The 26,167-nt window shown below is 38.0% G+C and overlaps 2 protein-coding genes across 2 annotated transcripts in view; both read right to left on the bottom strand.

Moving 5' to 3' along the window:
* LOC108666050 (glucoside xylosyltransferase 2-like) overlaps window positions 1–1,792 on the bottom strand; it is a 44,241-nt gene extending 42,449 nt beyond the window's left edge. The window contains exons 1-4 of the mRNA XM_047882823.1: window positions 1,709–1,792; window positions 1,122–1,286; window positions 464–523; window positions 240–336 (exon numbers count right to left, since the gene is read on the bottom strand). Coding sequence (XP_047738779.1) covers window positions 240–336; window positions 464–523; window positions 1,122–1,248 — 284 coding nt within the window. The 5' untranslated portion in view covers window positions 1,249–1,286; window positions 1,709–1,792. The remainder of the gene's footprint in view (window positions 1–239; window positions 337–463; window positions 524–1,121; window positions 1,287–1,708) is intronic.
* Window positions 1,793–10,822: 9,030 nt separating this feature from the next.
* Window positions 10,823–25,175, bottom strand: LOC108666048 (glucoside xylosyltransferase 2). The gene is made up of 6 exons (XM_018152854.2): window positions 25,085–25,175; window positions 24,661–24,757; window positions 13,143–13,382; window positions 12,519–12,689; window positions 11,931–12,086; window positions 10,823–11,288 (listed from the first exon to the last, which is right to left on the bottom strand). Exons 1-6 carry the CDS (start codon window positions 25,120–25,122, stop codon window positions 11,115–11,117), a joined length of 876 nt encoding a protein of 291 aa, XP_018008343.2. The 5' UTR covers window positions 25,123–25,175; the 3' UTR covers window positions 10,823–11,114.
* Between the last annotated feature and the right edge of the window lie 992 nt (window positions 25,176–26,167).

The raw sequence follows: 26,167 nt of genomic DNA, 5'->3' as shown, positions 1-26,167 counted from the left end.
CCAAGACGTTATCAAAATTCGTTATAGATACTGGGGGCATCAAAGGGAATATAGTGAAGGACTATTTTACCTTTACCGAGTTAACGTACAGCAGCAGGCGGTTGAGAAAGCATTAGACTCATGCTTATCAATTTCTTTATCATAGACGCAGGATTATTAACCCCTATTTTTCAACAGCCTATGAACGAGACTGTCAAGGTTAACACCATGTGGAGATAACCATGCCTTACAACTCTCACCTGATGCGTTGAAGGGAGAGATACGCGGCTGCTTTGATGGCCACGCTTGCTTGCAGTAATTGTCTATCAATGGAATTCAACAGATTCTTTGAGTTGCCTGTGAACAAAATATTATTTGTACATGAATGAGATCTAGATATTGGAATTAAAAATATTTTTTAACTGTATTGTAAATGCACAATAAAAAGTTTGTCAAGTCACCAGTTCAAAAATGCAATACTCACTGCGGCAAATAACCAGGATTATATTGATCTCCTCTTGAATTTGCTGTCCTCCGCGTGGTTCTGATAGAAAAATACAAATGTTCTTCAGGTGTCAGTGAAAATTTGAACGGTAAAGTATATTAATTTTCCCTAATTTGCTGAAAAACCTGCATTGCTTTGGACGTCCAGAAAACGCGAATAGTTCATTGTTGAAGCGTTGAGTATTCAAGCTCCTTTTGTATGGGAAAAAACGAACTTTGGCTGAACGAATGAAAAATGTATCACAGGCTGGATGTGAGTTCAACGTTAGAATCAATAGTTGAACTATCTTAATTATCTTAACAGAGACTCAACTAATACCTGAAAATAATTGTTGTCAGAGAACAATCGATTACACAGTGCAATATGATGCAGAAACTGTAAGTTTCTGTGTTTGGTTCTTCCAAAAAGCCTGTGAGGAACTTTAAATTATTGAGAGCCAGTAAAAATTATATGAATCGAGATTGAGGCAATTTATTAATTTGATCCGATATTCATAAGTTGAAATGATACACAGCAGCTATGAAAAAAATTGTCTCATCTCATTGACTAAATATCTTTAATATATTATTCCAAAATTACAATATCAAGGGTCCTGCATGTTAAAACTTATGATAGAGACGAATTTCTATGACCTTACCAAGAGTGTTCTCAAGAAAAGGTAGCCGCAAGTTCGGCGTGAGCAGAAAATATAAGACCACCATAAGCAGCAGCAGCAACGACGCACTTGCTCGGCCGCATTGCCGGCTCATCAGAACTGACCTCATCAGCGTGTTTGTGTTCTCACCGTAAGGCAGCTACGAGTCTAAAATAATATCGGGAAGTATAGAGACAGATATCATAAATTGTCATAAATTGTTATATATTCATTAATAATATAAATTTAAACGAATATTGACTAAATGTTCCTCTAAAATTAATGAATTGATTATCATGTACATCATCTTGTACTCCATTAAATATTTTTCATTCATAAAAATATAATGCAGCACTTCCGTTATAATTATTTGGTGTGAGTTTCACAGAGTATCACGTTGGTAACCGTGCATAAAACATGAAGTAACAGCCCCTCAATCCATCATATTAATACTAAATTTTAAAAAGCAGTCATAATTGACGCGCTATCAGTATGTATAATAGAATTACAAATACCCATAAAGGTAGATCGGCAATTAAATTATCTGAAACTTATTCTACAAAAAATCCCTCTTATGTTAGGTTACTCACAGATAACTTCTCAGGCGGTGCGTTACACTTGGACTGTCACTTCTAAAACTAGAATGAAAGTTGTCCACAAAGTGACGTCTGAAATATTTTCAAGGGGACCAATACTGAAAATTACTTCAAGCAATAATGCTAGGAAATTACCTGGAAGAGTGGTGCATGTTGGGAAATTTACTAGTACCGAAATGAATGCTGGAAAATTGCCTAGTACAGCGATGAATGCTGGGGAACTTTTGGGAGTTAATTGGGGAATTTAATTTGATGTTCATGATCACATTTAGGTTTTCAAAAAAAATGAATAAATAAGATGCAATAAAAACAAGGTTTCCTAATGTATACCTATTTCAACTTTTAAATGATAACTTTAGTATAAATTAAATTTTCGGGATATATAGTGTCTCTTCCTCTCAACCAGAGATTCTCTCAAGTCTTACTCTTCTGTTTTCGAAAATAATAGTTGATGAGACTTGTTGTAATGATCCTGATAATGGTGGTGGTGCAGGTGATGACGCTTGTTTTCCTCATCCAAATTTGGAGAAGAAATAGAAATTTTATTTCTATTAATATCGGGCATATTTTGGTGTTCGTTGATTACGCTTAGCCCGCCAAATTTTTAATAAGATAACAATCATCACTTGAGGTTGTCTATCCTAAATAAAACTTAATGGTTTTCAACACGCAGAATACTGATGCTTTAGTTGTGTGGATGGCTATTTCAATAATATCATTGTTATAATATATTAAAATTATTTTTTTTCTGGATGAGCTAAACACCTACCTACAGGGAATCTGAAAGCCTCGTAAAATTAGTAAAAATACACTCCTGCCAACAGCTAAACCACACTTTAGACTGCTACACGATTGAGTCAAGTCATTATTGGCTCGGTAACAATATCGATCGAGTGAAGTCGATTATCGTTGATCCTGCTTATCACGAGGGATGACCAGATTGGCTTCCTATAGTGCCATCTCAAATCTGTTCCTAGAAACTCAAAAGCAAGGAAAATTTCACAAAAATTACCTGATTTCTTAAAAAAAAAACGTTTCGGAATCCTGCTTTCGTTTGGGAGTCGAAATTAAAAAAAACATAGAAGTTCGAACCTAAACTTACAAACAAAAACAAAGCTAAAAAGCAAAATCTATCTAAAATTCCAATTGAATAAGAGCTAAAGGTTGCATTCAAGCATAGCCTCTGTTCAAAAATATGCAAGGATTATAAAATACTCAATTCGGAAGCACCAAAAGTGGGAGCTAAAATGTCTAAATTCATTATCGGCTATTGGAGCGTTTCGTCTGCGTGAATGCACACAGCCAAATGTGGTGGACTCGTTAGTTAATATCAGTCTGTTAGTTTCCCATTTACCAGCACTGCTATAGAGTTTCTGGTGCCAGGGGTTCTCTGAAAGGCGAGATCACTAGTCTGGAAGAATTAAGGCGCTATCTGGTCATTTGCTCGCCATCGTTCGAGACGGCTGCAGCTTGCTCGTCGACCCTGGTGATGAGTGTAACATTTATGGATGACCTTTCGATTCAATTGGAGTAACCTGTTAAAGTTAGACTATTTTGAGTTGAATATAAATCTATCTGGAATTATGATAAATGTGTTAAGTTATAAATTAACTTTTCTAGCGCTCTATCATGTCGTGCGAAATGTTCTATTCGGATAATTTCATATTGCTTAGAATTAATGCCGAATAATGATCTCATAATTCACTTAAAGAATTCGACCGCAATTTACCGGGAATCTTATTGCTTTAAGCTCATAGAATTCAATGACGATGCAAGCAATGTTTGCTGAGCTTGCGCAAAGTCCGTAAGCAAAATGACTTCATGTTCAGCGATGGCATTAGTGAGATCTCCAAATTAGACAAGCGATATAATTAAAATACATAGCAATAAGGCGATTCATGCAGTTCAATCTTGATGAGACTTGTCAATGCAAGATCCCAAATAAAAATTGAGAGTGGAGCACCTATGTTTTTATGGTGGCTATCGGCGGACCCCATAGGTGGAGCTTATATGATTTATACAGTGAATTAAGGGTGGCGTGCACCACCTATCCCACACCTATAACCTGCCAATGGCCACCACACCCGTAAAGCTCTTCGTACATCAATAACTACCCATTGGCACCGGTGGCGCATCAATGGGCCACCAGTGGCCACCTTTAAAATGAATTCAATAAAAAATTTTCCTTTAGTTTCAAATCCGATGCTTCTGCATTTACTGATATTGCATCACTCAATCACCATTCTAAGTGCTACGTGTGCAAATCTACCATGGCAGTACACGTAACAATGTCAGACATGTAGCAGGAACATATAATCAGAGTATCATACACATACCTCGTGAGAAATCGACTTGAAGAAGTCCCTGCCTGCAGGATTCGAACTCCGGTCTCCCACACGCGAAGCAGAGCCTCTACCGTTGCGCCATCGGAGAGGCCATGGCAGTCGAGTAATTTTAAAAGATCTAACTGAAGTATTGCAAATATTAATTTCATCAAATGAGCAAAGTTAATGCTACCACCGTGATGATTAGATGGCTTCATCACCAATTTTATTTGAACATGCTACTACATTCGAGTAAACACTCGCTGAAAGAAACTTCATTTATCCGTAACGAACGATGGTTCAGCTCAGAGTAAAGGCTACGGGAAAATGCTATAAGTATCGAAGTTCATAATGTCAACATTACACCAATTTTGACAGCGGCTTAATTCGATATATTTTCACCAAGAATATTCTGACGTGAAGTAAGGAATTGATATTACACGATTATTTGAAATATCAGACGTGAACTACCTGCACCACTTCTAGTCACAATTTTTCTATAGCTTAATCTTTAGTCTAAAGAATTTTAGTCTTTAATCTAAAATCTAAAGAATTATCTGACTGTATATTAAATTTCACAATCGAAGTCAGGATGGATAACCGAATTTTTACTCGTATCCTCTGCGTAAAAAGGATACTTTTGTGACAAGCAAATTACCCGGAAAGCACGTTTCAAGCAGGACTAGCGACTAGGTAAAGATTAGTTGGAAGCTCAACGTCGACGCGCGTCAAGCCAACCGGTATGAACGTGTGCTTACTCACACGTCGCTCTCTCGCTCTCTGCCCATGATGCCGAGCCGCTGTGCTTTACAAGGAAGAGGAGCCGCTGTTGACTACGTCAACGTGCCTTTTGAGTTTAGATAAATGGGGCAACTTGAGAATATTGTAAATATAATGGAACACACTTAATCGACCCATACAATTTATACTTAATAATAGACTAAGTAGTCTCAATTGATCGCAATATTTCCAACACAGCCAGTTGGTGCATACGCAAAATTCTTAATAAATTTACGCAACATTTCAGGTGAACATGAAAAATTGGATTCGCCGTCATGTATGGAAAAACTGTATATATTGCAATCAAATTTTTTCATTGTTCCTCGGACAATTATATCAGGAACAGTCTGATACATGCCCAGTGGCTCCACTTTGGTTCAATAACTTTGTGAACACCTTGCTTCTCTCAGCTTTATTGGTGACTACCTAATTCACGCAAAATTTTCTTAACATAACTAATTCTTAAAAGCCAAGCACACAAAACGAAGTCATGGTTTCGTCTTGATCTCGAATGACCCGCAATCCAATAACACCTTTCTACGTTGGATAAATTACTGTGGCAAATACCTTCGTGCATTGTGTAGGCAAACGGTTTTCAGTGGCTTAAAAGAGATTTGCCTGCAATGTGCTATCGATTATTCAGACATTACAAATCAGCGATGATTCATAGATGACTGCCACCTTTACTCGCCACCCTTTCGATTTATTGATGTTTTATTGTCGATTTTTGGCAAACCTGGCCACTCACCGTTACGCCACCTATAAACTACTATCGCCACCTTTAATCATCGGTGCACCACCCTTAAATTTTATTTGGGATATACTGTGACATTATCGGACAGAGGTGATTTTTGTCACTGAGGTCATTCAAGTGTGACGAATCGAAGTTAAAATTTGACAACTTTACTGTTAAAGTAACTATAATTGCTCATGTATGTATCTACATTTTGCCACTAATTCGAACGATGTTGAATATTTATGAGATGTTGTTTGTTCAAAAATATTATATTGTATTTGAATTAAGCGCTGCGAATGACAAATGGTTTGATACAATTACTGTGTTTACCACTCGAATGTAATATTTCACACGGTTGAAATTAACATGTTGTCGTCATTTGAACGCATAATTCTTATTTTAATTAAACAGTTTCATTTTAACTGTATTAAATCGTAAATGATTTTATATCGAATTTTGCACCGTTTACACGATAAACGATGTTTAATGTTTTGCACTTTATGATTTGAGTTTTTTTTTATTTGAGTTGCATTTCAAGTTAAAAAGTGATGATTAACTGGTTATTAACTTATAAATCAATAAGCATCCCGATTAGAATTTTTAGAATTTTTTTTAATTATAAATCAATAAGCATCCCGATTAGATTAGCAGTAGCAAATTGATCAGTCAATTTAAAATGTCTGCTACTTTGCTGGCATTTGCATTAGCAATGTAATAAAATTAATGAAAAAGACCTATGTTAATATTGATTTCTGTGATGCGTTTATATCATTATTATTTGAAGATTTTGAGAAATATGATGACTTTTGTACAAGCAATTTTCTCTGTGATTTAATGAAAGATCACCAATAATAAATATGTTATAAATGTGTTTCATTCGAAGTTAATGCATCTAATTGAAGTGACTCGGTGTTAGCGAATGAATCAATCCTAGTATGTGGATCTAATTTTCATTATCAATTTAAAATGTTTCTATTGAGGTGAAAATTCGGTTATCTATATTTCTTCCAATACTCTGTAAACGCGTTAATCCTTATCATTTAGTGTTACAATCTGAATTCAAGATTTATGATGCTCTCATTATTTTGATATTCGAAGGTAGGTATGGATTATAATTGCATTCCCGCCGTACGCTAATGTATTCAGTGTGTAAATTTTACAATGGAAATTGTTGTAATAATTTTCTCTAGAGAGAGAGAGGGAATGAATGATCAAGATAGGAGTAATACAAAGTCATAACAACTTTCAACTGCGTTGATGGCGTATGAATTTAATAATTCATAACTTTGTTTACAAGCAGACCTACTTAGCTATGAGTCCACGGTGTCACTGAGAGCTTGCTTTAGACGCTGAGTCGGCAGATTAATCAGCTTATGTGTCACGAGGACAATAATCCGATGAATGGAGGAACGCGGCGTTATATACCACAAGGTGTTTGCAATATTACCAGTTGGGATTTCTTTCAAATTGCGTTGGATATGGACTTGTTCTTGTCTCTTAAAAGTGCCATACTCCATTTTTTTTAATACTATTAAGTGAATTAAGGAACCGTTATCCTTATATTACTGTTACAACCTTCATAACTGTATTTTCAAGGTATGAGATAAGACTCTGACCGGAGGTATTGAATAAGGTGTTTACTTGATTTTGTGTCCATATATGATAGGGGACGATCTTCCAGAAAAAGGCCCAGCAGGCATCTGACGTTGAAACAACGTTGATTATTGGTTGATTTCGGGTTGAAATGTTGAACAACCAAAATTAAACGTCATATCAACGTCGAAATCTGACCAAAATTAGAACAGACGTAAAACAGCCTTATTTCAACGTTGAAACAACGTCGATATTGGTACGTTGAATGTTTATTTATTGTTAAGCGTCCGATCAACGTCGAAATTTGACCAAAGCTAGAACGGACGTAAAACAATCTTATTTCAATGTTGAAAAATGGTCGATATCGGTACGTTTAATGTTTAGCTATTTACCAGCATGGAACTATTGTTATCACACCGACAATGAATAAAATACATATATATAAGCGAACGATTAATGACCAGAGAATGCATTTCAATTTTCAAGGAGTCGAACAATTCTTTAGCTTATTTTACTGCTCATGCACGCGAGCTGCCGCGGTCAAGGTTGCTATATATGGCGTCGCGCAGTCTCCAGCGATCCCGGGCTCGAATCCTGCTACGGACGAAAAACAGGTTGGTTCTTCAACGTTGATTCAACTTCACTGCAGCAATGAACACTTCAACTGCAGCAATGTCGTAGTAGTAACATTGATTCAACGTTGCATTGTAACGTCAGTACGACGTTTCATGAGAGACGTTGCTTAAATTTTCATTTTAAACCTCTTTTCACCGCGATCTCAACGTCGTAATAGATAGGTTTTTCAACGTCGATTCAACCATAGAATTCAACGTTGCAGCAACGTCGTAGTAGCAACATTGATTCAACGTTGCATTGTAACGTCAGTACGACGTTTAATGAAAGATGTTGCTTCAATTTTCATTCTAAACCTCCTTTAACCCCGATCTCAACGTCGTAATAGGTAGTTGATTCAACCGCCGAATGCCTGCTGGGGGGGGGGGTGTCCGCTGTGAATCTGGCGTCTCATTATATCATTATAATTATATTATATGATTAGATCATATGTAATTGGGACGTATTATTCACTTGACCTGATAGAGATTGATGGAACAGTACTAGAAACGAGTCAGCATCTGGAAGACATCACGTGACAGATCACGCGATCATGACCTTAGTTGTGGGCGGAAGCCGAAGTCCATATAAGGTCTGGGAACCCTAGTTAGAGCAACGCGTCGGTTGAGTTCTCCGATTTTACGGTCGACGCCGTAGCTTCTACCTGTATCGTAACGCTTTTATATGACCACCCGGTATATCCAGATATGTTATCTAGACAGCTGTGTCTTACTTATCCTTCATGAGTCACGACCTTAGTCACGTATCCCGATCTTCAGGTAGCGCTTAATAAATGAGCACGGAAAATTCTGTTTCAATGCACGATCAAAAGCTTATGAAGCGACTCCTAGTTAATTTCTATGAATCATGAAACTTTTACTTAATTTATTGAATTAATGCACTCCCGGCCATCTAATGGAATTAAAATGTTTGAGGGGTGATTTTATTTTGAATTATACCTTATTTATTTTCTCAGTCGCCCCTGAGATGTAAAACAATTTCAGGATCGCATCGAACTTTACGGTCGAAGAACATCACTTCCGAACACAAGAAATAAAACTAGATGGCGGCTAATGTGCCTCACGACCTACTCTGCTCTACACGCGTATTCACAAATGTGAATAAATTTTAATCGGTTAGAACTCGGCAATGATAGAAATTTTGTGATAATTTACTAGGATAAAAAGGTGGAGCAGGTGCAATTATAATTGAGCCGGCATTTAACGCATATCGAAATATCCAGAACGATTTCTCCTTTATGAAATTGCCAGCTAAAAATCAAGGGCTCTTTTTTAATGACGTCAGTCCTTATCACGTCATTAACTTAATTCATATTCGTCAGAAAATGTGCGTGCAATTGTTTCAAATTCAGCGACAAAGTTAAACTTGCTGAGAGGAGCCTGGTTCCTTCTCATTTATACTCAGAATTCAATGAAACGTGAGAAGCAAATGAGTTACTGACATCAAGTTTTAAATCCATCGCCACTTTCGTCGTGTAGACGATTACTAGTTTTTCATTTCAAAAATTATTTCAGTGATTACAAATTGTACACACCATTCATGCGCGCTTTAAATTCCCTTGGATTATACAGCCACTGAATGTCATAGCTAATAAAAAAAATAACATCAGACATTTTGTAAGAAAAAGAAACGTTTTCAGACAACTGCTTTTAAGCTATTCATTGATAAATACAGTTCCTCGATGGCGATTCAAATTTAGGAAATATCAGATGAAATATTTCTTAGTCAAACTCTCAAAAAAGTTATTCTAGGCACTAAATTATCATCTTAAATTCAAGTGCGCTTCACAGACATTAAACGGTGTTATAAAAATATGATATTGAACCGGTCCGAAATTTGGCAGATGTCATCACTAGGCAGTTAGACTTAATAACGGAGCAAATATTAATTCTTTTCTCAAGCGGAATCCTAAAAATCAAACTCTTCGTTGAAAATTTATGTTTTCCAAATTAAATTGGAAAACAAAATTAAATGAAACTTTACGCAAGCTGTGGTTGAACTAATATCATGCAGTTTACTTTAAACGAAAAGACGTAATTAGTGAAAATACTTGCGTAAAAAATATCATGCAATGAATTTCATCAAATCACTGAAGGGATGAATTATTTATGTAATCTTCTATCTATGCTACTTAGCTTTGTAACAAAACATGCAGGTCGAGGTATATGAAACTAATGATACACCGGACGATATAAATATGTTATTAGCCTCGCACAAATAAAAATCGATTAAATTTCAAATCGTCCTCCCGGCAAGTGCCAAGCGTCACACAGATCGAGATGTGGTCCACAACTTGATTTTAAATTTCTCCGTTATTTATCATAATAATTATCCCTGGGCTTTGCTACCTATCGTTTACTCTCACATATCAGTGAGGTACAAATTACGGTTGGTTTTTTCACAGCCTATTTATGAGTAGCTGTCGTTTTTAGCTGTTGACTTGACTATCAACCTTAAGGCTTGCTGTACTAGTAATAATTTCTAACACCAACAAACAAATACAGTAATCTTTTGTATAAATCAATCGAAACAAGTTTTACACAATAATCACTCCGCAAATAGAAGGTTGAAGGAAAACATCACTGGGTCGCCTGTCAAAGACCACCACTGCCCTGGATGTAATGGACCATCATGATTCCTGCCTTCCGGAACGTAGCCTTAATTCATCACTTCAAGCCGTCCGTATCTAGGCCGTGCGTCGAACCAGCCCTCGGTCGAAGGGCCACTTGTTGCAGGACGATGAATTTTGCAACAGAACTATGCTATCTGACATCTAACCTCAGATGCGGTGAACGTAAAATTACGTTATTTAACGATGCCCGGGAGTCATATTCGATCCACGACCTGGTGGTGCACGGCAGGTTCTATGCAAGGCCGGAGGACAAAGCCGAGTGGTTCACGGCTGATTGGTGGATGTCCGGAGAGATCCAAGGCGTTCGATTCAGGGCTTATTGCTGCACAAAATTGGTGGTGCACGGCTGCGCTCCCACATCAACGATAACTTCTTTTTAACACATCAAACAATTGTTTCATAATGTTGATTTCTGATATTCGTAAGATATTTAAGTTCTATATAAGTAATTATATGGCCAATAACCTGCTTCAAACCGGTTAGGATAAGAATACAAAGGTATAATCATTGAACGTTTAAAGTGAAAATTGCGAATCGTTCAGTTGACTTTATTCGGCTACGGATAAAGGGGAAGTAGATCAAGCAATCTTTCAGCTCCTATAACGCACAATGTGAAGTGTATTAAGTATACTGCTTGTTAATAATCCGTTTGTTTATAATCATGGGTGAATATCTGAGCGTTCGCTGCTAGCGATTATCCGTCTAAGAAACATCATTCGAAATTAGTTGTTGTGAAAGAATTCGGTCGATGTAGTCACGTCCGTGACAGCCAAATTTATCTTTAGGTTTTGTGGCGGCCAAATTTGTTCTCAATTCTGCTTGGAATTCAGCGATGGACTGCGTCATTTTCATCGCCTTCCACGTTTCGAAGAATGTCTGTAAATGATAAAAGGTTAAAACGATAATCACGAATAGTCATTAATCTTCTAATCAAGATATTCTTGAATGTTTTATATTAAACTGGTAACATGATTTGTCTAATTAAATTGTCAACAATGGGAAAGATTATAAAATAAATATCAACAGATTATCAAAAAAATCTCCGAAAAAAATTCCGACAACTGCGATAATTATTAAAATGGTGCCTAAATATGCAGTTGAATAACGTTCTCTTTATAGATCCAAGACAACAGATGTTATTATGCTATTATAAATTAAGCGTCTGCCAATAGACCCTTTGTTGCTGAAACAACCGCTATATAGTGTGCGGTTGTCTCTCCTCGCAAGACAAACGCAAAAAACCTAACCTTTTTATTTAAAAGAATTACCGTTATACGAGAAAAAACATTCTTCGAATAAATGACGCCTAATCTCTCTGAATTCTATTGAAATTACAATTTTTATATATAAACACGGAATTATTCCCATTCTGAAAGAGTTGATTCATTCGTGAATTTAATCAAGTAAATCCTGGAATTAGAATAATTTGCTGCTTTATTACTGTGTATTGTTGCCTCATTTCATCATTGGATCAACTTATAACTATAAAACTTGAAGTAGATAAAGTCTTGAGCTCACCATCAATTTTCCGGGCGAGTAAAATGATGCCGCTGTTCCGTGGACCGCCTTTGCACCACAGTTCAACATTTCAGGGCAGACGGGAATGATGTCCAATTTGCAGTAAAAACTTCGTAAGTTCCATTCACATCCCAAGGGGCGAAAGTGAGACCTGAACTGTATTGCAACAATTATTCTGAATGACTTAGATTCCAGACGATGACATACTTAGTAAAAATCATAATTTAAAAGCTCCGGAGGTATATGCAGAAGTTTTAATTATGTTTTTGCTCACTAACCCGTAAATAGCTATCAGCGCAGTGTCTCACTACACGCCTTCCTATAATATAACTCACACCATCATCAAATAGATGATGTGAAACTTCGTATCAGGAAGTGTACAACGAATTGCGCCGTGACTGGAAAATGCGCTCCATTCCCATGTAACATAGATAATTATCATAACTCGTATTTTTCATTCATAATCACGAATCCACATTCATGTCAGTGATGTCACTAATGTTCTGCATTTTCCTGATGCATAATATCACACCACTTGGCATTATCGATAAATCTTAACCTAAAATCATCATTATTTGTGAACTTCACCTTGCCGAAAAAGATGTTGAGTATATCTTGATCGCCGTACTTGAATTTACTGTGGTACTCGGCCGTGATGTTGAGCACTTGGTCCTCCCAGCCCGCCGGGAACTGCCTCATGCGGGTGAGGTTATACAACATCAAACCCGCGTTGAACCCCACATCGCTGTAACGCACGTCCTGTGTTTCATGAAAAGGATAAGCAGCCCTTGTCATATTAATCACAAGTGTTTATGTTGCTGTGACAAGTTCACACAAGTGTTATGCCTTGTTGCTCACAATTTATTTTGAAGGGAAATTCGGAAGGACGAATTAGCTCAATCATAAAAGTTATGAAATAATATTGTACTGTTGGCTATAATTTATCATATCGTGTTTTTAAGTAGATTCTTCCACGTTATATTTCTGATATTTGCACCGGGAAGTTCAGGCACATCTACACACGTTCCTAAATTGTCTCCAAAGTTCAACAACTCAGACAAAATTATCGTATCGATTTTACACACATTCGATTACACACAAAATTGTAGAATCTGTGCACGCTTTCGCATGAAGGGAAAAACTCGTTCCTTAAGCATTTTGGCGTAGTGAAAATGTTATAAATATTAATGACTATTTTCATATGTACGCAACCTTTGGTATGTGATGGTAAGAACCGACATAGACAGCAGCCGCAGCAAACTGTTTCTCGTCGAACTCGTGAAAAATTTGCCAGAACTCTTCAGGCGGGCGCAGGAAGATGACATCGCTGTCCATGTAGAGGACGGCGGACTCCTCCGGCAGCAGGTGCAGCAGGAAGAGTCGCTGAGACGAACAGGGGCGGAAGAGGCCTTTCATGTCCTCGTGCTCCGGCGGGTACCACGAAGCCACGAACTGAAAATGTTTGGTTATGATGTACAGTGGGTGAAAAAAGTAACGGACACAAAGGGAAAACCTTATTTAAATAAAGATTATTAAAAAAATAACATAAACAAACACTATTCTAATCTAAATTTACACGGGAAATACGAATATTATATCAAAATAAAAATATCATTATATGTTGACTTAATGATTGTAATTGTGCAAAAGTCGAGGTTCAAAAAGTATCCAACTCAGAGTAAACAAAATTACTCAATACTTTGTTGTATGACCTTTAGCAGACAAAACTGCTTCTAACCGATTGGAATACATGTTCATAAGATTAAAACATATGCTAATATGAATTTGAGCCCATTCTTCCTTGCATATTTCTTTCAATTGAATAAAATTTCCTGAATCTCTCGATCTCCTCTAAACCCTCAGTTTAAATTTCCGCCGCAGATTTTCAATTGGATTGAGGTCAGGTGATTGGCTTTGTCATTCCAATAACTCAATCTCTCTCTCCTGAAACCACGCATGAGTTGCCCTTAACCCAGTCTAATTTTAGATTCCATGCAGGGTCGCTAGGGATTCCATAGAATCGACTTAGAATCAGATGCAAATCGGCCATCTACCTTATTAGGCTCGAAATTAGGAGCTAATTGCGAGAGTCGATTGCTTGTTGGGCTGAATCTGCGTAACATAACTAAAATGAGCAGCTAGCCAGGCTGTCTCATGTCAGACGCTAGTATTTGAGCGAACCATGACCTTCACCCGCTCATGGAATGGCGTCGATGTACGTACACGCGTACGTTAGTTACAGCATACGATGATACGAAATCAGAATTGACTTTATCAATTTTTTGAGCTTACGTAGCAGTTAGATAGTAATTTCATTAATTATAGGACAAAAATATCTCAATTTATTTTGCTATATTTAAAAATATGTGATTTAGAATATGTGATTTAGGGGTGCTAGAGGAGAAAAATACTTGATAAGTACGTGACAGTAAAAAATTAATGCTTGTAGCTCCAATAGATAAATTTCAAATCCATATCATAACACAGTTAACTAATACATATATAAGCTGGTAATTGTCAGAGAAGCAACAGATGAACGTTCGGCTTTTTCATTCAGGGCCATAGAAGTCTTTTATTAAATGTTCAGGTCGCTATGATTTGGGATGAAACTGCTTGATATTGTGGTGACAGTGCATTACCTGATGACAGTTATTGAACCATGTACTTTCGATTCTTCAAATAAGGTCTCCAAAATTTCAATATTTTCAGGTGAGGTTCAAAATTGTATCATATTTTGCTGCGGTTTAAATAATTCCACCAGCGAATTATGATCGTTTTATTCAATGGCCGTTACTGGGCGTTACTGGGCGTGAGTGTCATGCAAAATTTCCAACTCTGTTCAGGCACCTGACTACTTTTTGAACGAATTAAAAAAAAGTTTAGTCATTAGTTCAAACGACATCGATGACAAACTGGTCCATACTTTACGGTTCGTGTTCCCCATAGTTACTCGATCGTGTTCGCAGGGCAAAATTTGTTGCTAGATTCGTTAAATGTTTAAATATTATTCCTGTTCAATGCGATGCAGCTAGAGGGAGTGAGTTGACGCGTACAAGACGCTAGACGTTCGTAATTTCGTTTGTTTCGCCGGCGGCCGCCGCCCCGCGGCACTTCGCTAGTGGTACTATAGTGATGATCACATGTTGAACGGCGAACGTTGCTCATTTCAATCATGTAATCGTAGTGGGAAAAGTGATCTTGTGAAGTATTAGACTTAAAAATAAAAGATTTTATAAGCTGAATATTGTTTGAAACTACAAATTTCTTAGTTTTCCTCTACAATGGTTCTTAAGTGGAGTTCAATGAAAATCATGACACCGGCACCGCGTGAATAGTCGGCATGGCGCCATGATGCCGGTATTCTAGACAACTCAGTTGAGCTTCAAAGATTTGGGAGCTGGCAGTAATGGAAATTTTTATCCTGAAGTATAGCGTGTTATTTTAGCTGCTCGTGTCCAAATACTTCAGGCTCTAATTTCTAATTCATCTAAAAAGCTGGATCCTTATGTGGAAATGCCAGTTCAGTCAAGAGTTCGACTGCATGGTTGGGTTTAGTCTTCACCCGTCAGGCAGTCACAGAGCCGTTGCGAAAAAATGCGTACAAAAAAAAAAATACAACGAATAACTCGTAAGTAACTAAGAGACCGCAGCGGACCACACTGGTACTGTGGCTGTTTCGGGGCAAGGTCGACCCACGCTCCAACCAAGTTGCTCGTTTTTTGCAATTATATGCTTTTTTCGTTGTATCATCGGGCTTGGTACCAGAGTGAAATCGAAGTATTATGAATTGGTTATTTTCGAAAAATTATATATATTGATATAGGATAAATTTCCGAACTTTCCATTGAACATGGCAATGTTAGGAAGATCACAAATTCCAAGTGGAATTTCGACGGTAGCAATTGATCTCTTCTTCTTTACTACCACTGTAGGCAGAAGTTTATAGTGTCGTGCAAATCAGTTCGATAGACCGGACATACGAGTGACGTGCCGTAAGAAAACTAATCGATGGCAAATTACACAGTATGTGAATGCACGCGGGTGTCGTCTCGCCTTGAATTGCATTATCGTGAACAAGTAATAAAATTTTATGTATTTCGTAAGTAGAAACACAGAAATTAGCTACCATTTTGAATTTGCGCTATGTTGAAATGGTTAAAATTTTACAAATGGTTTCATCCGTCTGGTTCCTGTAGATACACTAGTCTATTGTTTGCAAATATTTTGGGATAACGTTTAGGACTTATTTAAATGATTATTGCGGAAGAATGCTCATCAAAATATGTTTAGTGATGTAGTTAATACTGGGTACGGTGAGAGAATGTTTTGCTCTGCCGGTGAATGTGTTAGAATGTTTCGATGTGGGATAATATTGAGCGGTGTTGAATATTGGAGAATGTTGATTGTCGAGTGCTAGTGAATGTTGAAGATTGTTTTGTTTGGGCAATGTAGTAGAATCTTGTCTTCTGGTAAATATTAGAGATTGTTGTGGGTAATGTGGAAACGTGGGGTTGAAATTTAAACAGGGTGGAATTCTAGGAATAGAAGTTCATTTATAAAAAACTTTCCACCCCAAGGTGGGAAGCTCTGCCAGGTGACTTAACATAAAGGCAAAGGGGATCAAAAGTGGACAAACTGTTTCAATGGAGTAGTACCTCAGATTTGTTATGGAATTATTTAGTTGTATCTTGTTTGATTGATTTTTTTTATTTTTCTTTGCAATAGATTTTTTAAACATTTTCCAGGCCTTTTAATTGTAATGAATAATGATTAAGTCAAGTATTAAGTCAAGTTACTTTAAGTATTAAGTTAACCAGTACTGGTGTAAACATACCATATTTGGGGCGGGGCTTTTGGACACAACCAACCACAGCTGGAAAGGATGACATCACAATCCCATCAACCAATCACAGCTGGAAAGGAGATCACATCACAATCCCATCAACCAATCACAGCTGGAAAGGAATAAGATATGTATATAATGAACTGAAAGTAGAAAATTCCTGGCCTTTCCAAGCTTTCAGGTCCTGCTTTCCAATAGGCTATTTCTACTGGTTAGTTTAATATCCCTCTATAATTCCATACTGGGTTGAAAGTTGTATTAAGTGATATTTCTCCCGGTTCAAATTCGTGTTTTCTTGCCATTTGCTTCATTGTGCCACGGTGATACATTTTTTATGTTTCAGTCGGGTCTGCACATACATAAAACGTACGCGTACAGCGATTCAAATGTCCCCTCCCTTTCTCCCATTACATGAGGGATCAAATGCCCCCTCCATCACCCCCAATTGGGTGGGGGGGGAAGAGAGGGGCATTTTTTAAAGCACTTTTCTGATTCGGCCGTGTCTCTGCCGAAGCTCTCAGGTGCCAAATGCGCGCGCCCTACGAAAACTCCAACCTCACTCGGACTGAGACCGGATTCTAATCGGACGCTTATTTCACTCTTACAACAAGAGCGTAATGCAGACATATAAGAGCCGCTAATTTACGTGCTGGGCGAGCTGAAGGCGTCTTTAATTCAGAAGCTAACTACCCGCAAAATTTTGATAGAGTTGCCGTGTGCTTAGGGTCATTGTTTTGTTGGAATATCCAACCTCGAGGAAGGTTCAATTTTTCGGCTGACTTTACGAGACATCTCTCAAGAATGCCCCGATACTTCACTGTTGGGACGGTATTTTACGGATGAAACGCAGAGTTCTTCTGTCTCCAAATACGACTGACACAGTTCCGACCAAACAACTCAATTTTAGTCTCATCTCTCAGATGAGACTAAAATTGAGTTGTTTGGTCGGAACTGAAAGCTTGAAAGTTCACTCACGTGTTCTTTAGCAAAGTTCCGGCGGTTCTTTACATAAATTTCCTTCGAGAGAGGGGTTTTTCTTGGTGACCGTGAGTGGAATCATCTCATTTTTGGGATCTACTCTGTGCTTCAGCCGAAGAATACCGTGCCAACAGTGAAGTTTGGTGGTGGCAGCATAATGCTTTGGGGTTGTTTCTCTTTTGCAGGCCCTGGGAATTGGAAACTACAGAAGGAAGGATGAACTCCGATGTGTAACGGGGCATTCTTGAGAGATGTCTCGTGAAGCCAGCCGAATAATTGAACCTACTTAGAGTTTGGATATTCCATCAAGACAATGACCCAAATGCACACGGCTAGGGAAACTCTAGCATAGTTTAAGGGGAGGGAAATGCTGAGTTATTGGAATGGCCAAGCCAATCACCTCAATCCGATTGCAAATCTGTGGCGGGAATGGAAATTGAAGGTACAAGTGAGAGATGCAAGAAATCTTATCCAATTGAAAGAAATATGCAAGGAAGAGGGAGCTAAAATTCCTATTAGCATATTTGTTAATCTTGTCAACAAGTATTCCAATCAGTTATAAGCAGTTTTGACTGCAAAAGGTCACATGACGAAGCATTGAGTAAATTTGTTTACTATATGATGGATACTTTTCGAACCTTCACTTTTACAAAATTGCAATTTTGAAGTCTGATTAGGAATAAGATTATATATATCCGTAGATAATATACATAAAGCCTAGGTCGCATTGGGTAGAGATGTGGGGAAAATAATATATTGATAAAGAGCAACGTGGTCATTACGGTCGAGCTGTAGGATAATGTGATAGGATATTAAAGGATGTGATAATAGTATGTACGACGAGTAGGGAATAGGGGAAAAACTCGGGTCGTCCAGGGAAAAAGCAAGCGACGCCTCACGCGGGTTGCGAACTGGGCTATATAAGGGACGAGGTAGGAGCTAGCGGCGTTCAGATTCAATCAGGGAGTGAGAGAGAGTGGTGAGTGAGTAGTGAGTACCGGCAGCGACGTCTTGTGAGGAAGTCTCGTGTTCGAGGCTCTCAAGTGTGGTTGATTTGAAGATTAACGGTTGAGTGATCAAGTTGGTGGTCATAAGCAGTGGAGTGTAAAGGACAGTGACGGTGAAGAATTATATATATATATATATATAAGTATTGAGGGAATAACTACAGAGAAGAAATCGATATACGTACATCTATGGAATTAGCAACAAAGAAGAAAACCGAACGTCATATTTGAGCGCATATACAGGGTGTCCCAAAAAAAACGATACCCAACTTTGAATGGCTGTAACTCGAAAAGTAATTGAGTTAAAAAATTTTGGAAGGTCAGGATTTGTTTCCTATGTTTTTCTGCATCTCTCCACCAAAAATCAGACAGATCGATGTAGCCATAAGCGTTTGATAGAACTTTCAGTGACGTGCCAAAATCGTGCTTGCGCAAAGTTTTAGTAAGATCATTTTGCATACTCATTACGTTGTCTTGACATGTTTTCTTTTCGCTGTTTGATTTTTAGTTCATTTTCTCATTTATGAAAAAAATGCACTATTGTGCTCGCCATGTCCGTCTGTCTGTCCGCCCGTCTGTCCGTCTGTCTGTCCGTCCGTGACTTCATGTTTTCGTCGGCGAGAAAATGCGCTCTCTGTCACTCACTGCAGTGAGTACCGAGTTCCAGTTTTTGTATCTTTGGTGAGACAGAAACATGGCAATCTTTGGTGAGAGGCAATCATGACAATCTTTGGTGAGAAGCAATCATGACAATCTTTGGTGAGACACAATTATGACAATCTTTGGTGAGAGACAATCATGGCAATCTTTGGTGAGAGGCAATCATGACAATCTTTGGTGAGACACAATCATGGCAATCTTTGGTGAGACACAATCATGGCAATCTTTGGTGAGAGACAATCATGGCAATCTTTGGTGAGAGACAATCATGGCAATCTTTGGTGAGAGAGAATTTCAAAACCAAAGATTGTCTCTAACCAAAGATTGCCTTGTTTTTGTCTCACCAAAGATACCAATAATGTAACTCAGTACTCACTGCAGTGAGTGACAGAGAGCGCATTTTCTCGTCGACGAAAACATGAAGTCACGGACGGACAGACAGACGGGCAGAATGACGGACGGACAGACGGACATGGCCAGCACAATAGTGCATTTTTTCATAAATGAGAAAATGCGCTAAAAAATAAAACAGCGAAAAGAAAACATGCCAAGACAACGTAATGATTATGCATAATGATCTTACTAAAACTTTGCGCAAGCACGATTTTAGCACATGTCACTGAAAGTTCTATCAAACGCTTATGGCTACATCGGTCTGTCTGATTTTTGGTGGAGAGATGGAGAAGAACATAGGGAACAAATTCTGCCCTTTCAAATTTTTTTAACTCTATTACTTTTCGAGTTACAGCCATTCAAAGTTGGGTATCGTTTTTTTTGGGACACCCTGTACAGCGGAGAAACCGATACGCCGACAAGGAGAGCTTTCATCGTCTTCGGAAGAAGCACGACAACCTACATTCCCGGTCACATTTTTACGGTCACAAGCTCGGAGAAAAAGGGCGGAACGACGCCAATCTGCACCGTTGCCAGGGAACGAAACAACGCCGATCTGCAGAAGAGTGTGAGGGAAAGCTCGCTATAAATTTACTTTCCGCTAAACTTACACGTCACGTCATGCGTGCCGGCAAACTTGCCGCTCTGCTATCTCAGTCGTGGAGGAACGCGCACTTGCCGCTCCTCGTTTTGCTGTTTAGCCGGTAAGTTGCGTAAGACTAAAAAGCTTGTTAGCTCTGGTGTTATAATTTCTGTTTATTATCGCGTTCAGTCATTCGCCTAGATTTTTTTTAATTATTAAGGTAAATATAAAATTAGGAAGGGTTGCTTAAATAATTGTGGATGTGATTTTAATCGCCTGGCGTTTTCACTTGCGGCTAGGTCTGGCCTTTGTAGGCTTCTGAAATGTATTTGCGCGAGCAATATGTTGATTGCTAGTTGCAATATTTCATGTTTTTACCACGTTTTTCTAAGCTCGCTTTCGTGTCCCTCTGTCTGTGATGATCAAATCTTGCAATCGATATTTCACCAACTTTCCCGCTAGCTAGCGCTCTGAAACTTTTATGCCCCGTTCTCACATAGCCGGTTAAAGGGCCGGAAGTCCCGGAAACGCCAAGCCGGTTGAAATGCCGGATTCATAGCCGGTATATGGGGCAGGGCGTAATATGCAAGGGGCAGGGCTTAATATGTAATGCCCTCCAGGTAGCTGTCCCGTAAGAGCCGGTAGTTTTAGATGTTGTAAAATATTTTAACTGAAATACAAAAGACCAAGAGAATGAAAGCAAACAGAGATCAGCAGCTGCCGAAAAATTATTTTCTACTTCTGAGTCTACATGAAAAACGTGGTCTTTAAAATTTTTTTTTATACATTTTTTTCGAATGGGGAATGCAAAATAAGCTCGTTTTTACCTCACTCATATTAAGAAATTTTTAAAGAACGTGAATTTCCTAGTCGATTTATCAATAATGAATAATATCAGGGAATTTAGTTCCCTGAAAAAGTTCACGTTGGGTTGTAATCAAACGATCATAGATGCATAGAGTTAGAAAATACCATGAGTTGTGCACAAACTCGAGAAACATAGCCCTGATATTTGCGAAACCCGTTACCAATATTGTTGGCCAAAATGCCGCTCCCAATTTTCAAATTAAAGTATTGTTCTTGTGAGAAATACACGTTGGAACTCACGTGTATGTATGTATATATTTGTGAAGTTTGGCAGAAGCTGTTCTTTAATGCAGGTTTCATTGAAGACGCAGAACAAATATTCCTGCCACAAAGAAGGTTGTAGACTTCTCCAGAACGTAAATTACATTGGTTTGACCAGCACGACTTTGAGCCGCCGCCTAACATGCTCGCCCCACGTTTTTCGTTTTTAGATGTTGTAAAATATTTTAACTGAAATACAAAAGACCAAGAGAATGAAAGCAAACAGAGATCAGTAGCTGCCGAAAAATTATTTTCTACTTTTGAGTCCACATGAAAAACGTGGTCTTTAAAATTTTTTTTTATACATTTTATTCTCATTTGTTGATAGTGTCAGTGCCCCAACGGTCTGCTCGCTTAAACGCCCTGGCGCTGCAGCACCTACAGCCTGACATTGAACATGTCCCTTTTGTTAAGGTACGCCGGTGGGCCTGCATGGTGTCACTGACCATGTCACCTCCGGAGCCATTTCTTCTGTCTAGTCGAACTAGCATCTAGTAGCACTACGTGCCTACTACTTTCCTCGTGGGGCTTCGCCACGGTATCCTCCACGGCCATCTCTACCACGGGAATTTTGAACTTCCTAAGTTGAGTGGGGCACGAAGGTGTGCCTCCTGCCGTGTGTTTGGTGTGAGCTTTTAGGAAGCCGACGAGGACCCATGGTATTGTTGAGAGTTGACGCTTCACGTCGTTACTTCTATCTAGTTTGCTTAGGCACGCTCACGTGTCTATATTTAGAGGTAATTCACCTGCCCTTTGTATTGTTCAGAAGTTGTTCTTCCTTTGATTAATGTTAGTATCTTAGTTCTCGTTCATAAGTAAAGTGTTTAAACTGTATTCGTTTAATGTCCTTCCTTCTGACCACTGCCTTAGAGGTGCCCCCGACAAAGAGAAAGCCGATGGTCCACGTCAAGCACCGTCCCGACCACTACCTCCCTGCGTCCCGAGCTCGGTGAAGTACTAGTCGGGAATTTACTGGGGGCAGAGTTATTATTGGATAGAGAATCAATCTGCTATTAGCGTGATCATTTCCTTGGTACGTCGTGCCACTCACCTAGATTCCAGCTTAGGACGTAGATCTTGTCAATTGCCATGCATTAATATCCCATATGCAGTAATAAGTAGGCTGATTAAAACGGAATAGCCCTGTAAAAGGACAGCTTGCCTTGTCATAAATTTGTTCCCAACTTGTGCTAGACAGTGCCCGTAAATTGGGATGAAATCGTATCCTCGTGTCAAAGTTTTGTATTGGGATAGTTAATTTCCTTAAGTATATAAGTTTTGAAATATTTTCGTGTGTCGTTTCTAAATCCTCCCTTGTCAATTTGTCATTGATTCAGACTAGAGAACCTTCTGCATGTCCTTATTAAACCACTCGGAACTTTGGGAACTTTAATAACCAACCTGACATTAGACAATTTTAATAAAACTCAACCGAGAGGAGTAGGATCTCGGATTGATTCCGAGAAGCACGTTGTCGAAGTCAAAAGACAGATCGAGTGAAAGTTCATACAGTTGTAAATAAAATGTATAAAAAAATTTTTAAAGACCACGTTTTTCATGTGGACTCAAAAGTAGAAAATAATTTTTCGGCAGCTACTGATCTCTGTTTGCTTTCATTCTCTTGGTCTTTTGTATTTCAGTTAAAATATTTTACAACATCTAAAACGAAAAACGTGGGGCGCATCTTCATTTAGGCATGCCTTAATTTCAATTTTGAATTCAACCACTATTTCGAATTATATCAGCAATACACTTATCAAATGTTCAATGAACCATCATATTCATCATATCAAGTAATCACCAAACAATTAAATATATATGCGCCCCCACGTTTTTCGTTTTAGATGTTGTAAAATATTTTAACTGAAATACAAAAGACCAAGAGAATGAAAGCAAACAGAGATCAGTAGCTGCCGAAAAATTATTTTCTACTTTTGAGTCCACATGAAAAACGTGGTCTTTAAAAAATTTTTTTATACATTTTATTTTCTACTTTTTACTTTTTAAGTATTTTATTTTCTCCTTTTTAGTCCGTTGCTACACATGAAAAACGTTGTTGCGAGCCAATTTACTTGACTCGACGTACGTATCGATGATACGAAGCGTATCATCGATATACGCAGTCTAAAGACGAATATCCTCTCGAGGATGACGTGCATTAAAGGTTCCCAACCCCTGCTTGTGAGTTCCTTTAGAGTTTATAACTAGTGCACAAAGGTCAACCATCCTACATAATATTCATTTCATTTCAGTTGGCCACGCAAATGCACAAAAGAAAATTCTTTTCAAAGTTCTGAAGAAAATAGTATTCGAGGGGATACATTGTTGTTCCCGTATTTATCTGGGTGCGATGCTGTAAAAAAAAGGTTCGGTAAAAATACGCCTGGAAACGCGCAACAAATCATTGATTACTGTATTGTTACCGGTAGCTGAGCTTCCCTAAAAGTTTCAGAGCGCTAGCTAGCGGGAAAGTTGGTGAAATATCGATTGCAAGATTTGATCATCACAGACAGAGGGACACGAAAGCGAGCTAAGAAAAACGTGGTAATAAAATCCCGATAGGCTTTGAAACTTACAGGTTGAACTTAATAAATATATATATATTTTTGCAATCACTTGTCAATCATCTTTTCAAACGTAATCAAGTCATTATTTAATGATATTGTTGTTTGGTTAGGATATTTGTATTTCCCATGTAAATTTACGTTGGAATAGTGTTTATTTATGGTATTTTGTTGAATAAGCTTAATTAAATTAGGTTTTCCCTTTTTGTTGGATGCTTTTTGCACCCACTATAATATATAAATTGTCCATTGCAGCTTCTCCGTATGTCGATTCCTTTGCAGGGGTTCAACTTAATAAGTTTACTGGCATGTTTCGTCCAACAAAAAGCATCAATACAGTTGCTTTATCAAGGTGATCTACTAAAAAGGAACGGAGAATGAAATCAATTTGACTGCCAATATTTTTTCTCACCTTTTACGTTTAAATGTCGTAGAGGGAGCACAGGTCTTAACTTAATTAAATTTTCAATAAGTAATGAGTATGGAATTACGAGATATCTTTAAACCTAAGTATATAATGAAATGAATTATTAAATCACGATAAATAATTTTGAATTAATACACAAAACCTCACCTGGAACGAGGTTTTCTCTCTGTAGGCCGTTGGCCAGGCCTCAGCGGCAGCGACGAGCTCGTCGAAGACGGCTTGCGAATCGCTCACGATATGGAACCTGAGGACCATTCGTACTGGAGTCAGCGCCGTACAATTATTGGGACTTTAGAAGTGTTTTACTCCAAATTATGGCACTCTATCTAGTAAATGAATGAAATTCCTTGACACCAACACCAGGGAAAAGATGAAAAAGGAATGTAACAAATCCTGCGAATAAGGTGGTGTAAGTTTGAAGAAATGTTCCTTGATCGTGCAGCACAGCGTTGTCAACAAGATATTTTGTTATGAGTTACTCGTCCATACATCGTAGATCATGATTGCATAATTAAATGACTAATCAATCTGTAGAATTGATGCAACTCATTCTTTTCACTTATAGACTCACCTAATACGCCTGCGTGACAGAAAAACTGCCGCTTTCATGGAGACTTTGGCTTGCTGTAACTGCCTGTCCGATGAGTCTAGTAGAGCCTTTGAGTCGCCTGATGAAGAAAATTACATGTTCAGGCCATGCAGATCGATCGACTCATGAATTTTCCGTCAGTCTTCTCTAGTTATATTCTTGAATCGTTCAGAAAAATTTATAGTCCATAGTTTTGGAATAATTCTGATGACACAAAATATTTTGATGGTATGAATTTGAAACGATCCTCAATGCATCTATGGGTTGACCCTCAATTGCAAACAATTGGGGCAAAATAAGTCGTGATTGGGTTGATATGTCCATTGAAGTTCATTTCTACATAATTCTAATCACTTGGATACGGGTATATTTTTTACCGTCCTACATCAGTATCAGAATGAAAACACAAAACAATTATTTTTAAAAACACGGTCTACTTTGATCTTGTGTGCAAGAATATCAATTACAGAAAAATACTGCGAAAATTAGTACAATGCTTATGTATCTGACTATGTCTAAAATATTGAAGATTGAATTCCTTGATTCATTATTGCACGAGCGTTCAATAAGTACTCACTGTTGCACACCACAATCAGAATCTTCAACTCCGACGATATTTTCAGGTCATTGCGTGATTCTGATTGAAGAATTACAAGCATGTAATTCACAATCAAATGTATATGGACACAGTCATAAACACGTTATTTCGTTCCTAAAAAAAGTTTGACTTGCAGCAACATTTCAATAATACTCGAATGAAGCATATACGCTATAGATATTGTTCTCCACTTAATTGACTATTTTTTATTGCTAATTATAAAATAACCTTGGCAACATTTTCCACTTTATGTATTGGGCGATTCGTGAATAGTTGTACAATTATTTGCTGTACATGATCATTCCTAGCTTGATGTTCATCACCTAGCCTTTTACAATTAGCCTTTGGTAATATCTGAATCACAACATATTTAATTGAATTCAGTTTTAGTAAGCTACATTATGTCAGGACAAAGTTACATTTGCATGGTCACACATCAAACAGCATATCAAGGCAATACTCTGCAG

Source organism: Hyalella azteca, unplaced genomic scaffold, assembly GCF_000764305.2.
Source record: "Hyalella azteca isolate HAZT.00-mixed unplaced genomic scaffold, Hazt_2.0.2 contig11415, whole genome shotgun sequence".
NCBI lineage: Eukaryota > Metazoa > Arthropoda > Malacostraca > Amphipoda > Hyalellidae > Hyalella > Hyalella azteca.
This window is presented reverse-complemented; position numbering and strand designations above follow the sequence as displayed.

Coding starts and splice junctions, on each gene's coding strand:
- LOC108666048 (XM_018152854.2), bottom strand. CDS start 25,122: ATGAAAGCGGCAGTTTTTCTGTCACGCAGGCGTATTAG. Junction 13,383..24,660: donor GAGAGAAAACCTCGTTCCAG/GTGAGGTTTTGT, acceptor AAACATTTTCAG/TTCGTGGCTTCGTGGTACCC. Junction 11,289..11,930: donor ACTCGCCCGGAAAATTGATG/GTGAGCTCAAGA, acceptor TATCATTTACAG/ACATTCTTCGAAACGTGGAA.